This window comes from Hippoglossus stenolepis, chromosome 15, assembly GCF_022539355.2.
Source record: "Hippoglossus stenolepis isolate QCI-W04-F060 chromosome 15, HSTE1.2, whole genome shotgun sequence".
NCBI lineage: Eukaryota > Metazoa > Chordata > Actinopteri > Pleuronectiformes > Pleuronectidae > Hippoglossus > Hippoglossus stenolepis.
Window position 1 is genome coordinate 21,018,124 of NC_061497.1, and position 17,534 is coordinate 21,035,657.

General features: G+C 42.8%; 1 protein-coding gene across 5 annotated transcripts in view; it reads left to right on the plus strand.

The window, feature by feature from the left end:
• Positions 1 to 17,534, plus strand: part of cadm1a (cell adhesion molecule 1a) — a 329,744-nt gene that overhangs the window by 241,007 nt on the left and 71,203 nt on the right. For all 5 annotated transcript variants that reach the window (XM_035178483.2, XM_035178485.2, XM_035178486.2 and 2 more), the window contains one exon: positions 10,161 to 10,307. In XM_035178483.2, the coding sequence (XP_035034374.1) occupies positions 10,161 to 10,307 (147 nt within the window). The remainder of the gene's footprint in view (positions 1 to 10,160; positions 10,308 to 17,534) is intronic.

Here is a 17,534-nt window from a genome sequence, read left to right on the forward strand (position 1 = left end):
GTGGTGGTGCAAAAACCCATTTACATGCTCACTGCAGGCATGCAACGCCCCACAAAGCTCTTCACACACCAGCCTTACATAATGTGTCACAAATCCTCTGTTCCAGCAAACACCAGTAGGAGAGGTGAAGAGTGTGAGTGTGTGGCAGGGGAGGGGTGACAGGAGTATAACCGTGAAATACACGTATTGTAATACAGTGATTCTCAAACAGTTTGTGGCAATCCCATCTTCACGAGCCCCGAAAAACTCACCGTTTGAACATGAGCAGGGAAGCAACTATAAATCATATTTATTTAACTAAAGCTACATCAATGCTATTATGTTTTAGTTTTTAAATGAAAATCACCTCCTTCCAGATGAGCACCTTAGCTCCATACCCTGCTGACACGCCTGAAAAATCCATATCACACATTCATTCACATACACTGAGCATGTGTGTGTAAATAACTCTTAACGAGAAATGAGCGAATGGGAAACAGCTTGTTTTCTTGCACCGAAGACGATGTGTTACCGACAATAGGTTGTTAGCAACGTTTTGCATTCCCCCCGGTTGTCGAGTCAATACTAATAAGAACCAATCAGGATGTAATTGATAGCATCATTGTTCCCAACAGCTCAGTTTCTTCTAATCCAGATTAAAACGAAAACTGCAGACGTTACCAAAGTTCTCAATTTCTCGAAAACTAAGTGAGGTTCATCTGAGACTCTAGATTCCCTGGAGCTATGAGTGTGAGAATATCTTTGTGTTTTGGCCCCATGGTACGTTGGCGACCACTTCAGGGTGTAGCAAGGACGAAATGTAGTAATGTAAATGTAATATCTGGATATAGCTGCAGTTTCAACCCTCCACCTCACTGTGGCGCTATATCTCGCAGATGGGCCTGCCCCTAGTTTTAGAAGTACTGGTATAATGTTGTTGTTTTTTTCTACAAGAAAATTTGTAGTTTACAGCTTCGCCTGGACAGTACGATTTGTACTTTGTACTTTGTGTTCAGTTACTCTGTGTACGTTTCTCTTTTTTAAAGATATTAAGTCATTCACAGGATTTATGTGTCGCTGCCTTGGCGCTAACCCGTCCACATCTCTCGGTTCTGTGTATTTCTTTGACACTTTAAAGCGCCGCAATTTATTAGCCATTCAGTCAGATGCATTATGTTTCATTTGAGTGAATCTCAAAGGGGTTTCTCCTATCACAAGATTTAGCTTTGGTCTATTATGGATTACGCAGTTGAATAATGCAACGTCAGGCTGGAAAAGGCGGCTGTTGGCGCCGCGTGAGGCTTCTGGTGGTTGATATTTATGTCGCTCGTGTGGAAGAGGGAATCTCTGAAGGTGCTTGACATGTATTATTAGTTATAGTGGAGTCATTTGTTATTTTGCTCGCTGCGAGTCTCTATACCAATATATCAGGAGGTGAATTACAGGAGCAAGGTGCTGCCACAATGAGAAAAGACGTGCTCGTAATTGGACATAATAAATAATCACATTCACTGTAGCTAAAAATATATATATATATATGTATCCATATTTATTAAAATATCATCTTCATTGTCACATTTATTCTCTTGCAATAGAAAAATACTCATGTTTTGATATCGTCTTGCTCTAACTGAGGAAATCTAAATGTATTTAGGTGGAAATGATGTAACGCTGCACTAAAGCCCTTAATCTTGCTCAGATTTAAAGTCAAGCCAGTGTATAAATATTCAACCGTGTCTGTTGATTTATTTACTTCTCACCACTGCAGCTGTTTTATTATCAGGTCTCATCGTGCATTGTTACCTTGCCCCCCCCCCCCACCAGGGCTCTATAAACAGGTTCCCTGTTCAGGAACGTCCATAAACGCACAAGAAGACGCACAAAACACCAATAATAGAACAATAGAAATTTGCGAGCACCTCTGTGGTTATTCACCAGAGTGTGTAAATCTTTATCAGGTGGAAGCTGTAAAAGGTGCAGGATGGAAATCAGATCAAAGTATATGTTGATTTCTTCAGCTCCTGCACATTCACAGGTGCAATAACCTGCTTTATCTTCCCTTTAGGTAAAATTCATTTTCAGGGCAACATATATAACATTCATCTTTGAAACCAAGTATCTTGACCATAGACTTCATCTCTACTTCCTCCCACTATCCACAAATGAAACAATATTGGTAGATATTAAAACAGTAACAAATGTTATAGTAAATTCATAATTCAATATTGTGAATAACAACTTTAGTGATTCGGAAGATGGAGCCGAAGTTTGGATTAATTGTGAATCTGTCTCAGCTGTTAATCGTGACATTTCACCCTGGTTTTAACGTCATCAACTAAACTAATCAGAAACATGAACATTTGAACATACATCAGCGTCATTAGAACTACTTAAAATAACACAAAAACATCTTAGAGAACGTTTTTCATGTTTCACCCAGGTCCCATCCACTAACTAGGAGGAGGTTGGGTTTATAATCAATACAGCAGAAGTCACCAGGGGGCGATCAAGATGTTTTCTCTGTCATGTTGTCCCTCTCGTGTTCGATGACGCCTGTTACGTCAGTATATACATGTTGTATGTTAAATTTTTTTTTTTTTTTATAGAGTCTGATCTCCAAAGGGGAGCAGTGCTATCAAACCCCATAAATTCCGTCTGTCATATCTTTGAACTTTTCTCAACAGTCACAGGCCGACACACGGATTAGCTGAGCTGCCTCCTTCAAATCCTCCCCGAGAGGGATTCCACTGTTTGAAGTGGTCCGGCCGTACAAGGATCTTGACCTTTTTCTCCGCAGCCTCGAGCCGTCAGTCGTCTGCACGGAGACGGCGTTCGCGCGGCCAGCGGCTCGGTTGAAGCCTCGTAAACATCAAACACATCTCGACAAGCAGAGTCGTAGGTTTTCTCTGCTTTGCCAACGTCACAGGATGTTTAAACATTCGAGGATCATTCTGATTCTTTACGACATCGGTCATAAATTGTCTTCCATTGGATCTTTTGGTTATAATAAATAATTACCAAAGCATATCAGACTTTGTAAAAAGACGGCAGCTCAAAGCACTCAGTGAAGGTGAGGGAAAGATCTGGCTCTGGCTTAAACCGGGACGTAGGATGTGCCTACTTTTTAATATTTAACAAATTATGGCCATTATCTTTCTGTCAACGGTTGAGCACTTTGTTCGCCCACATCCACTCCAAACACCTACGAGTCCTCAGATGAACTTTTCAGCCAGGTTATCTTGACCACTTCATTTTAGAAAGTAAAAGTGAAAGTGAGTGCAGCTGGAAATACTGTTAAAAGTTGAAAACTGTGCACACGACCGACCTCCGCCAGTCGAGTTCGAACCCAGAACCTAAAAACCTGTCCACTGTCCCAGATGAGAAACAAACAACCCAGACTTCTACCTTAAGTTTTGCCCATGTTTATAAAGTCCGAACTTTAAAGGTCTTCTTCAGTTTGTCCTCATACATATCTACTGCATCATTACGTGCATCCCGTGCACATTACTATGGTAAATGTTACCGTGCCCGGCAGGTACCGCTGTAATAATGCTGTATTCACACACTTGTTCAGGAGGGTTACCCAGAAATCAGCTCCTCGCAGCAAACACAAAGACGTGTAATCAGACAAGCTCACGCACATCTGTGAAAACATGCAATCAGACCAGGACTGACTGCAATCACACACACACACACACACACACACACGCGCACAGACACAGACAAGCACACACACACACAGACACACCATTTTATCACCAGGAGCCACATCAACAACAAAAAAAAAGGAGGAAAAATGATTGTAAGCTGTTCACTGAGCGTTCACTCAGATACACATGTTCTTCGAAATGTCAGAGGGAAATTAATATCTCTCAGCCGGCTCTGGTGATCGCACACACACACACACACACACACACACACACTGCAGAGAGCGGCGCGGCACACGAGCCACAAACATAAAAATTAAGAGAATGCAGCGTATTGTACGGGATTACTGTACGTTGCATCATGTCTCGGATGAGGACGAGGTTTGAATAAATGCCTGTTTAACCGCAGATCCAATAATAAGAAGACAATGCTGGTGCTTTAAGAGCTAATGCCTCCACAGGGGGCACGTGGAAAACCATGGATGCCCACAGACCGATGTGTGGATTAATATTCAGCAACATATTTGGTACATGGTTTGATATGTGCAGAGTGAAATCTACAAACAAAGCCTCGTCAACCAGCGTCTCCCAGATAATGTCCCGCTGCAGTTATACATCAGTGTTATAGAGGGTTTTTTATTCCCTGATTAAAATCTCCCTCACTGCCACGGTGGCCAGATTAATATGCATACATTTCATACTGAATCACACAGATACTACGTGCAGCTGTTCGCCCGGGCAAATGGAATATGGCATTTTTTTCTCTCTCTTCCATTCCAGTCTCAGAGAAGTCGGGCCTGGGGCGAGCTTTGTGCCGCGCAGTGTGCTGTGTCATTGTCTGACAACTTTAATCTAGGATTGGCTGCTCCAACTTTTTGACATGGATGACAGAAGGCTGGAATCCAACCCCCTTCCGTCGCCACCGGGCAAATGTGTTACCGGCCGTTGTAAAAGATGGAAATATGAGCTACATGACTCCGGATAACACTTTGACAAATAAATAGCGAAGCACTTGTGTGTCGGAGCAGCTCGGCGGTGCAGCGGTTTGCTCTGTCACCTCACGGCAGAGGGGTTTTGGGTTCGGGGTCGGAGTCTGTAGGGAGGTTAGGTTAATTGGGCGACTGTAAATTGCCTGTAGGTGTGAATGTGAAATGGTTTGTCCCTCCACCTCTCATCCATTGTCACTTATCTGACCCTCAAAGGATGAACAGTACTGTTAATGGATGGATACTTGTGTTTGTCATTGACATGCCTTTTATAGGCCCACTGCATTACAGCCTAAGGCACAGTAGCATTGTTGGACGAATACAGGAGATACTTGTGTAGAAAGAGAAAAAATCGAATATATGAGAATAAAGCAAAGAAAGAATTTTACACCGTCGTCAGCTCTTATCGCCACAAACCCTCTTGTGTGTATGACGCCGCTTTTTGTCATTAACCCCCCCAACCTCGCTCGTGGTGAATCCAGTGGGGGATCCCCTGCTGTGTTCAACTTCTCCTGGATTTCTACGGACTTTACACCCGGTGGTCAGGCGGATAAAGTCCAAAGAAACTGCGGAGCGTCCCTCTTGGACACTGTGGAGTCCAGTGCATGTTGGAAAGCAGCTTATGATCGTGATCGATGTACACAACCCAATTGCTTGTGGTTGTAGGTTGTATGTACAGAAACAAAAGATGATGACACACTAAGCTTGTTGTTAGTTGTATGTTTGGAAAACCCAGGTCAGCTACAGCCACTGATAACCCTCCCGTGTCTAAGGTTTGAAAGAAAGACGTCCCAGGACAGTGGGACGAGCATCACAGACTCAAATCTAACGCTATTAACAATTCAAGAACACACCATCAGTGTGTTGAACAGTTTTCAATAGTCTCTGCAAATAGCTGCAGCACTAACGTAGGTGATGATAATAAACACGGCAAACAGAACATAATTCATCCTATCCAGAGAATATCAGACCAATAAAACAGTGATTTATTCCTTCTCCCGACCAAACAGCGGAAGGTTTCCTGGTCTAGATTGATGCAGATTGATGCTCCGATTCCCAGTTTCCAGGCGGCGCAGGTCATATTTCTTGGGAGATTGGAAAGATGTGCACTTCAAGTCTTGGCTGAATACTAACTCAGCAGAGAGGCTGATGCAGTTTTCCCGTGGTGCCTCTTGACCGGATTGTCTCGGTGTCTTCTACGTTTCCCAGCTGTTTGCCTGTGGTCGGCTGCTGGTCTTCTTCTGTCCGGCGGATACATGCAGAGTGCTCGTGCCTTCTGTATTTGGGTGTTAATGTTATGTAAAGAGGTAAATTAAGTGATGGATTTAAACATTTAGAGGAAACGTATTAAGTGCAGCTCAGGCTAAATTATACAGTATATTACTCCCACGTTCTCTGGTGAACCATTATCATAATGTCTATTTCAGTTATGAGAGTTTGTGTGTCTCTCTCTGTGGCGGAGGAGTGTCGGCAGTAACTAAAAGCTCCAACATGAGACTCCGTGTGGAAGGAAGTGTATCAGTAGTCGTGTCCTCCGGCCCCCGCGCCAGTAAACTTGCTGCTCCGACATTTGTCACACTTCTGGATGTCGCGGTCTGTCTCTCTGAAGCGGCTTTCACAGGTATGAGCGGAGCACAAAGTGAAATCCACCTCATCTGCATTTGAAAAAACACCAACACGCCTCTGCCGCCTCAAAAGAATATTCATTTTGGTCACGATCCATATGTCTCCATCACGTCAGAACAGCTGCTGTTCACGGGTTCTACACAATGTCTTAACTTACACATGAAGAATTCTATTGATGCGGCAAAGAAAGTGTATTTTCTATCTAGAGCAACACATCGCAGAGAGAACGTTAAATATAAGTTTGATAATTTTAAAGGTTATTTACAACAACCCTTGACCTTATTAGCAGGCTGTAGCTCCGTAAAGCTAACCCCACTAACTCTTTTATTTTGGGCTTTAGAAGTATAAATAATTACCACAAATATAACACAATCGATCAATCATCTTGCAAGTTTAATTACCCTCGAGCGTCAGTCTACGCTCAAGGGCGGATATCTCCCCCTCACTGTTTAGGTCCAACAATAAACGCAAAACAATTCCTCAAGGGGGCCACCGAAAGTTCTGAGGAGCACTTCAACCAAACCTCTGAAAGTGCGCAGCCTTTACGAAGCAGACAGCTTTAGGGCCTCGTTAGGGGGGGGGGTTATTGATGCAGCATCCTATACAAAGCTGATCATAGAATTCAAGGGGGGTTTTCAATAAATCGGGGGGCCCCCTTTCAGCTCGGTGCCCAACGGCCTGCTTTGGCCCCTTTTGTTGCAGCAGACTCCCCTGTTCCTAATGTTCCACTTCAGTCTAAACCTCCATTGTGTCCAGTGTTTAGCTCCTTGAACTAAGAAACGTGCAACTCCACATTAGCTCATCATGAAAATGTCACGCGGGTCATTATCAACCGACAGCAACAGTTTGTAGCTCTGTTAATAAAACTCTGCTAATAGTCTTTGGCCTTCCTTCTCTCCCCCTCTCTGCCGTATGTCCCCTTTAACATATTCATGCCAACTAAAGAAAAAAAATTAAATTTTTAAATATATTTAAAAATGATTTAAGCAGCCTTCGCCCACCACGATGTCAGAAGTGCTTCTCTGCAACACCTCTGACAGTGTCCTCGGAGGCCACAGCACATGGTTGTTGTTGGCCATTAATTAGCCCCCCCGCCTCCCCATACCATCTTCCCGCATGTCAGAGTTGTTTATTTAGCACAACAGGAACAATTATGTAGCTGACAAGGCAGCAACCGTTTGAAGTCCTTCCTCCTACCTTCACTGGTTTACAACACGAGCAGGCAGACGCCCCGCGGAGCCCCGCCGCCGCCTTGTAACCTTCGGTGGATGCCTTGAAATGCACTTTGTAGTATGTTAGCGCATTATCATAACCAGATGTCCACCCCGCTGCCCACCTTTGCACATCTTTGAAAAATGAGGCTCGGTCTTGAATATTAAAGACAGCGAGGTTCATTTATTTGGGGCTGCGCTCGGGCCACCGAGGGGATGCTGATTTGAATCTCGTTCGTTAAGCTGTCTATCCTTATCTGTCAGCATCAGAGGATGCAATTTCTCTGCTCTCGCCTCATCCTCCTTGTCTCCTAAATGGCAGGGATATTTAGAGGTGCTTGACAACTGAGGCATGCAAATTAGCGGTTGATGTTTCCTGTGTTCTTTTGGTTTGTTTTCGCTGCTCGCCCCCGTGTCCACCCCTGAGTCGGTGCTTTTTAGCCTCTCTGAGAAGATGTATTTGTCAGGGTGGTTTTGCAAATGCTAATTCTAACGGTGATTATAACTACGTAACGCCTTTTCCTCGTTTCCTCTCAGCTGGGTACATAATGTCCAGCTCAGATTGCACAGGATCTGATCTGATGTAAGAGTTGTATAAGGTCCTAGTCACACAGAATGTGTCTCTTCTTTCTTTGGCTAGTTTGTCAACATCTATTATATAGTTGCTGATGTACTTAGTGAGACCCCCCTCTGGCCCTTGCTGTCTGATCTATTTCAGACATTATGCTTGTTAGGGAAAAACACAGATAACATTGGTCGGTGGTCTGACATGTAAATATCATGTCGTCTGATTCAGGCATTAAACGTCCTGTAAGTAGGCGTGAAACTGCTTTGATTTGTAAAATATATTTTTGGGTGTGTAGCCTTTATTGATAGGACATCTAGAACTCAGGAGAGAGAGCAGAGGAGGAGACACGCAGCTAAGGGTCAGATCAGAACCGAACCCGCAGCCACTGCAGGAGAATTCAAGCCGAGCGTTTCTGATTGGTCGTTGTTTCGTTCTGTTACAATCTTTGCGGTGTGTCGCTGGATTTGTTTTTGATAAAATGATGAAAAGCGGTTGTGCAGAGCAGTCAGGTCACTGCTGACCACAGGGATGGCTGTGGCTCAGGAACAGGTTGTCAAACCAGTTCAATTCTCCAGTCAGCAAGTTAACAGTATCCTTGGGCAAGGCACTGCCTGACTGCTTTTCCTGCAGTGTGTAAACGGTGTGTGATAGAAATAGTGCAGTGTATAGTTCTGTATGAATTTGTGTGTGAATGGATTGTACTATAAAGTACTCTGAGTGCTTGATAAGCCGCTAAAGCACTAAATAAAAACAGTGTAACCTCTCACACTTTTAGTTTTGTGTTACACTGTGTTGTTCCTCTGAACGTGACACAAGTAGCATTTGTTGCTTTCAAAAACTCCTGATTTGTATCTCTCTTTTCGTGTTTGTCCATGTTGCCTAGTGTGTGTGTTTGTCTGTGTGGGTTTGTGTATCTCACCATCAAATTCCTGCACTGGGGATGGAAAACACCATCAGCCTCGACTGGCAGGCTGCCTGGCGCTGCTTCTGTAGCGATCATTTAAAATAAGCCAAAGCCACTCGAGCCTCACCACCGGCCACAACAACGATGCAACCCCAAAGCAAAGTCTGTGATGTTATTACTGTAGTTTTTCAAATCAAAGTAGCACAAAGCTCGAAAGGATCCATTTTTCATTCTTCCGGCAGAGATATTGTTTGTGAAACAAGGAAGTACAGCAATCTAAGTGGTGGCTGATGAGCGATGATGGCTGCGACCAGTGTTTCTGAGCCCGCAGGCTTGTTGAACACTTTCCCAGGTCACTCGCTTCTGTTTATTCCGATGGAAACACATCAAGGGGGTTTTAATGCGCCGCCTGTTGTATGTCGCCACTCATCGAATATATCAAAATACAATAAAGGAGGATTACAGGGTAACTGATCTCTATATTATGGAAGAAACAAAAAAAGACAAATGAAAACATATGATGATGATATGATGCCTGATTCATTAACCTCTGCTCAAAAATGGCAAATTAAAAGTGTAAATCTCTGCAACTACATGTTCTTTATGAATAATATTGGTATCAATTTAAAGGCAGCAAATGTGAAATTGTTGCAGACAATGTAAGAATCATTACAGATGAAGATGGAGCACCACATGAAATAACAAATAACAAATGAAGAAAACTGGATATCTCCCAAGTAATCGTGCAGCTGTAGCCCACAACCTCCAGCAACACACAACACACACACACACACACACACACACACGTGCCACATTTTAAGACAGTAAAGTGAAGCAGAGGGAAGTTAGACAGGTTTTAGTGGAGATATGTTTAGGCGCAATCTCAAAAATGGCCATTCAAGGTATATCATGTAATTCATAAGAAGTGTCATCACTTGAATGAATGTGATCAGATGCTTTTTTTAAATCTCTTTTTCTCTTTTTTCTGTCCCTGAATTGAAATGCATCATCAGAGCTTTACTTTACTTTACTGGAAACTTTCTCTCTCTGCTCTCTCTCATTCGTCCCATGTGTTATATAATTACTTCAGTTAATTAACAGACCTGAAAGTCCTCGTTCGTGTGTTGCCTGATTAAAAAAAAAAACACCTCGCCATAAGTGTCTTGATTCGTCTCTCTCTTAATGTATATGAATCAAGCACCGGAGTTAATGTGTCCTTGTCTCTGTCTCGTCCTGCAGTGGTGAGTCAGAACCTGGTGACGGACAACGTGTCCGTGGTGGAGGGGGACATGGCGATGATCAGCTGTCGGGTGAAGGACAACGACGACTCCGTGATACAGCTGCTCAACCCCAACAGGCAGACCATCTACTTCAGGGACGTGAGGCGTGAGTGTGATACCACATCATCGCTTACTGTTGTGTGTGTGTGTGTGTGTGTACTGTCATCTGATAATTGACTTGTGTTCCTGTTTTGTTAAGTAAATTTACTTTGTTTTGACTGGAGGGAAACGCAGACAACCACTGACAGATATTTATTCACAGGCTTTTTACTCACAGCCGTCACGAAAAGCACCCAATTTCCATCTCCAGCGTCAACGTTCACCTTCTTTGCATTTCGACGGTGTAACTTGTCAAAGCGACACGTCAACGTGACCTCAAGCGGCTGACGGGCGAGCTGTTGTTGTGACGTAGTTTAGATCTGGAGTCGGTTTGTTTATTTCACCCGCTGATGTCTGAATACAGGGTCAAGGGTTGGTTCCACTTTACTGACATAAGGAAAGCAGATGAGAATAAGCAGTTTAGGGGGGTTTCAGTGTGTGACATGTGCCTGCAGGGAAACTGAAGTGAGGAACTAGGCACAGTTTCCATTTTGGAGTCATTTTCTTAATGCTCCTAAATAAAAAAACATGGGAAACAAAGAAAAAATCTTCAACTTAAAGTCAAATGAATAGTGTGATTTTTAACCTGGCTTCGTGTTACTATGGGCAACTTACTGACATGAATATATAATCTACTGATATTGTGACAACAGGAGTTTGAAACTCTGACAACTTTCAGAAAACATATTTCATTTTCTACGGAGTTAAAAATACTTCAATTTTAGAAAGTCAACATATTTTAAGACTGAAAGTTAAGTTCAAATCAATCGGTTTCCTAGTTCCTACATTTCCCTTCTACCTTGTTTGGTCGGGACTTTATTCAAAAAAGTTAGCGAACACGACAGTCGAATTGAAAACGTGACTAAATATTGCTGATTACCTCGCTGCAGTTGTTACAAACTACAGTCACAGCTTTCTTATTTTATTAAAAACTAAACCTTGTATATAATAAGTTGTGAATTGTAAAGTATGAGTCTTGTGTGAGAGTCTAGAAAGACGAGTCTGTAGCTGACACCGTCTGCTGAGGAGGAATCTTCCTCCGCCATCATGTCCGATGTGATTGATATCTAATGTGTTTAATTACAGTCTGAAGCAGTTTGATGTGATCGGATGACACGGAAATCAATCTCGGTGATGCATTTATTTTTCTCCGTTTGCCCGGTTCATTTTGCAGGGCGGCTGTAAAATTAGACAGGCGTTTGATAAATTAAAGCAAATATCATAAAACGGGTATTTGAACCAAAGCGTGCGAGGGGAAGCGCCTGTAAATTTGTATAGCATTAATTAATATCCGCTCACATTACTCGCATTTCCAGGGAGCCGCATTGAGTTTGACCCACATGTCGGCAGCAAGATTAGCACAGAACGAGGTTAATATAACCTACCAAATATGTTTAGCTCTCACTGTGTCTGCTCAAATAAAATCACCTCATATCCCAAAAACATTTAGAGCGACATAATGCAGCTATTATAACTTAAAATAACAGCTTCGAAATCATTTTGATGGTCCATTGCCTCCTTTATTCCCACTCGGCGGCAGTTCTCGCTCTGTGTGGCTGTGGTGAGTGGGTACGATCTCCCGCAGATCTCAGAAGTGCCCGACTGAATTAAAGTCAGCGGCTTAAACTGTAGGAAACGGGTCCGGCAAGCTCAAGAGTAATGTAGAACTGGGGATCAGTTAAAAAGACTTAGAAGTCATTAAGAAGTAGAATGGCACCCAGGAGAGTGCACATCTCCGCCAGGGCCGAAAAATATGATTGAAATATAACAGGGGAAAAAAAAGGAATTGTTTTGAAAACCCAATTTTTTTATTTCTCTTAAAAACTAAGGGACGGATTCACAAAGATCAGGGGGTGGGTCAAGGAATTTGGTTTCACTTTCATTGACATCGCAAAAGTTCAACATTTTTTAAGTTTTTCCAGGGGAATAATTCATTCTTCGCTTTCTATGTTTTTTGACAACTCAAGAATTTATTTTACCAAGGGCATTTTTCGATTATGTTTTATGAGCAAACACGCTCAGAATCATATAAACCAATTACTAAATCTCTTTGTTGAAAGTAAAAAAATGTAACTTCACGAAACTATTTGACAGAACGCACCAGAACTGCTTTTTGAGGACATGAAGTAAGAACTAACAGTCAGGTGACAGTCTTCAAAGCACTCCATCCTCTCTGTCTCTTTTACCCTCTTGCTCCCCCCATCTCGCGCTCGCAAACATAATCCGCCGCTGTGGATTCAGACAGAGATGGCGGTTGTGCTATTCTAACGGGGGCCACGGGTGTTTGGAGGCCGCCGGGTGGAGGCCATGTCATAATGAAGCCGTGCAGCTGCGGCGAAGATGCCTGGGAGGGATCACAGGAGATCAAAGACTCCTCCGTCAAAGAAGAACACCTTGCCCTTGACAGCCGGCTTGTGGGAGTCAGCTCGCTGCGGCTCGGCACAACAGCAGATAAATACCTAGATAAATACCAAACCCTCACACAGAAACCGTGCCCTTGAAAAGTATGTAGAAGTTGTGTTTGCGAGGCGGCGCATGTGACTAAGGAGGGGGCGGCGGCGGTGAGTGTGAATGAGTGCCTGACACTCGCCTTGCAGGAGGTTGGGGAGTCTCCAGGGATTAGAACACATACAGTCGAGCTACTACACCACGAGTGCACGTAAGAGTGGGTGATTTCTTAACTGAAGGAATAGGTCAAAACATGAGATGTGTTCTGTAACTGCACAGCGGACAAGCAGTTTTAGATTTGTGCCATGGGTGGTTAAAGGGGTCGGGGAGGAGAACTGAGGAAAAGTGGAGCGAGTTCCTCCACCAGGGCCCAACAGTCCCCTCACATTCAGTCGAGCTTCACCAACTTTCACAAATATCAGTTCCCTAAATGTGCCAGATTTTTCTTTAATCAAGATCGATGACCCAGAGAAAACTGCGAAAGAAGAAATCCATGCCCCTTGATCCATATCAATATTTAATGGGTGTCTGTGCTTCCTGTTTGGCTACAGACACGACCTGATGCCCTTAGAGATCGAAGAAAGTATCTGTGATATATTGTAGAAATTATGTCATTACAAAATAAAAAGTAAGCATTGTGTGGTTGGGGTATTTACAGCGTGGAGGGTATAACTTCCCCCCTGTTGCTTTTCATTTACAGCTTGTACTCACCTTTAAATCTCGGTGTTAGTGCGTCATATCGTTGTTCAACTAGAAGCAGTTAGAATTAGATTCCACATTATTATTATTATTATTATTATATCCAAAAATCTATTAGAATCTCAGGTGAGGCTCACGTTGTGTGAACAAACGAGACGAGGAGCAACAATTTCATTTTAATTTGAAATAAAAACTGAGCATCGCTTTCTCTGCTCAAACTCTCTCTCTCTGCTTCACAATTAGATGCTGGAGAATGTGTTTAGTGCCAGTGTGTGGGAGCGGGGGGTCAGATACACAAGCTCCAACACACACACACACACACACCAACAGACACACAAACACACACACACAGAAGGTCACACTCGGAGAGCAGTGAGAGGAATTGTAGCAGAACGGTGAACAGCAGCCAAAATAACTCCACATCAGTGGTGCAGCCTCTCATTGTGTGTTACAGGTAAATTAAAAAGAAGTCGATGTGAATTAATGTTTGTTGTCAGGCACGACAACAAGCACGGCTGGAGTTTGATGGATTGATTACAGCGCTTCTAGAAGTGATTAAACACACACTCACTGTAGAGGGAATAACATTACTCTCATATTTAAAGACACAACAAACACTCCTCTTTTCTCTAAAAGGCACATTTTTACTCGGCGTTAGAGAAGTAGACAGAAACCGACTGAGCCGTCTCTCCATCTTCTGCGTTAATTTTGTCCATATTCGTGCACGTCTTCTGAAAGCTGATGGATACGGACAAAAGAGACGAAACAGCAGTACCACTAGAAATCGTGAGGGGGCAGTGTAGACAATAGTTCAATCTGGACGACCATTTCAACACAAGGCTTTCGTAGAGGGACCTGTGTTTAAGATCTACATTATCACAACATACATTAGCTACATCTGTTATTATCTACGTTATCCTCCACTGTCTACGTGTTGTCAGAAACTCTGCTCTGCCCCCTGGTGGATGTCTTTGCTTAACAACCATGCCAACGTAAAGGAGGCGTGGAAGTATGTGGCCAGCGACGGTTACATCGTTTGAAACGGACAAATCTCTTTCCCACATGAAGCATCGAACACGACTATCACACGACCTGAAGCTATTTCCTGTTATTTGCTTTGCCAAATACATTTTGGAGGAAGTATGATCGCAGCAGGGTTATGTTCACGGGAAACCATGTCTCTTTTAATCCAGGAAGTGTGACCAACTCCTTCCGTGAGTCTGAAACCAGTAACTGTTGGTGTCTGGTGTTACACGGGTAATTGGGTTCGGTCCAGTTAAACATTTGGTTGAGGGTGGAAGAGGTTCATGGTTTTTTTTTAATTAAATACTAAAAAAGGTGGGCTGAAGATCACGGCCCTCAACTTAAACAAGTTAACAAGGGAGAGGAGTCAGTTTCTATCACGTTGCTCATACGTGTGTTTTGGGAGACGTGGTTGGGGAATATATACAAACTGAGGGAAAAGTACATCAATACAGTAAATCAACAAACATCTGCACATTTTGAAATATATATTATCATATAGTTACGACGGGTCAACAGCAATTTACTTCTGCACGGAGACGAACGTGAAGCTTTCGTACAAATGGTTTTTACTGTTATCAACCAGATGCTGATGTCTCCGCCTGTTTAATGTGCTTCGCCCGTTCACAGGCAGAGGCAGTGAACACACAGCTGCTGGGTTGGAGCTCAAATTGCCATATGCCTGAAACGTATTACTTTAATTTACTCATCCACTTTAGGACATGGTTCAACTTTCAACAGCTCATATTATGCCCCATGAGAAATAGCTTCTTTTTTTATTTATTTTTTTCGCACTACACCGGTATTATCAGTTAATGAACAAATTAAACAGGTACTGTGGTGAAATATTTCACATAACATCGCCCCAGGTTATTTTAAAACTGCACTGCGACATATCTTTTAGGGTAATTTCATAAATACAGATCATACTTTTTTTTTTAAATCCTCCCTGATTGACTGAATTTCCATTGGCCAACTCGACACCCTGCGTTTAGCCTCCAACAATGTTTGGCCTTGTAGCAGGAATACGCTTGATGAACAAAGAGGCTCAGTCCCTGCGCAGCCTTCACTCCAGAGACTGTTAACAGACCTTAGATCTCCTCTTTTTGCTCAAGAAGATAAAACAGTTAAACTTGCTTTTTCTCAATGGTTTCATGTACATAGGGCCCACTTTAGCCTCCTTATTCCTTTTATGAGGTTGAAAAGGTTAAATTGATCTCAACCCACTGGGGACACGTTAATTTCCAAACGGGAACTCACTGGTTTACGACTTCTAACTCTGAGGCAGCGCTTCATACTGTGCATTTCTCTTTAGTTAAGGTAAAACATTTTTTTTTTTTAATGTCTGAGCTTCTGTTGCTTAATATTAACAATATAGTTGGATACAGATTTAATGTTGAAATTATCAATTATTACAGGAAACAGTAAAAGAAAACAACTTGAACTACAACTATGAATGATCATGTCGTAATCTATAAGTGTAAGTACACAATTAGAAATATTGGCATCGTGAATTCTAAGAAGTGTTTTACTAGAAAAACATGGGCCAAATGTTTCCCCCTGTAAATGCATGAAGCCAGAAATGACGATATGAATAAAGCTCATTCTAATCAGTGCCAAACATAAATAAAACTAAAAAGAATTTGACAACAGGTGGTTTTATGAGTCTGATTATTCAGGGAGAATAAAAGCCCCCCCGAGTCTCACCATTTATTGCTAAATGCTCCCAGACTCTGGATTTAGGCGGCGCCGCGGCAGTGATTTGGAAGCCTGGACTTCACGGCGAGCGGGGGGGAGGATGGTTGTAAGAGTGTAATTACCCCCGCCCCACCCCATCTCACTCACCCTGACACCCAATAATAAAACTTTGATGTGCTCCTCTCAAAAAGTAGCGGCAGCCACTAATCACAATTGATTGCAGCCACTTAGGCGAGGCGCTCTCATCATCTCCTGCTCCCTCCAAATGGGAGTCATCCTCGGCTGGGCTGCAGGAGAGAAAACCCGTTTAAATGAAATGCAGAGAAAGAATGAAGACGAATCGAGAGAAGGAAAAGGAGCAGGAAGATAAAACAGAGATTAATTAAAAATCACCATAAGTGAAAAGATTATTAAAAGATGCGTTGATCCCAAAACTCTTTCATAAGGTTTATTTCCACGACTCTGAATTTTACCTTTGCAGTCAGTTACATTTCAATGCAGAGATCATGGTGGTGTGATGATTCGTGTTTTCACTGAATGTTTGGAAACACATAACCGTCGTTTTCTGAGATTTGAATGTGATTTATTGCAACTGAGAAATTGAAAGAGGGAGAAAATGCTGAAGAGGTTCAACATCATCCATTGGTATCAGTGAGGATTCTATATAACGGCCATGGAGGCGCTTGTGAGAGGAATTCATTCTCGTGAAGATACGAGCGTATTACCCCAATGATGTTGAAATAGAAAAGTGCTTGAATTATAGTGATGATGGTGGTATGACGTGATACGGGCCATTGTTCAGGTTTTACATGGTCCTGTGCAAACAGTAAACGATGGGCTTTTATTTCCTTCAGTTAATCCTAATACATTGACAGAGGTAGTGGCTGCGATCATCCCTCCTCCTCGTCCATGGTGCAATTCCTTTGTAGAGCCCCAGAATCTTTAGTCCTGCGTATATTTAAAAATCCAACTGCTGAGTTCTAATATTTCACTATTTACTCGTCTTCAACATTATGAACATTGAATGTGCTGGTTCAGTTTCCTTCTCTTTGGACACTGCAGCACATTCACTGTATAATAACCCACAGAGTTCCGTAATCTGCATGACCAGTGACTCTGTTCTTTAAATAGGATGAGAAGGAGTTGAACTTTCACTTTGTCAGCCACTTCACAGACTCTCCTCGGCTGTTTCTTCAGCCGCTGCCCCGTCTTATCACTGCCTTTAAATTAGCCTCGTCGCCATCGGCTGTAAAAACCGACGGATCAGATGCTTTACTGCCTTTCAGAGTTAGGACGGACTCCTCTTCTCCACAGACCCGACTATCTCTCACCTTTGTCAGGCATCTGCCGTCACCTTCTCACAGTA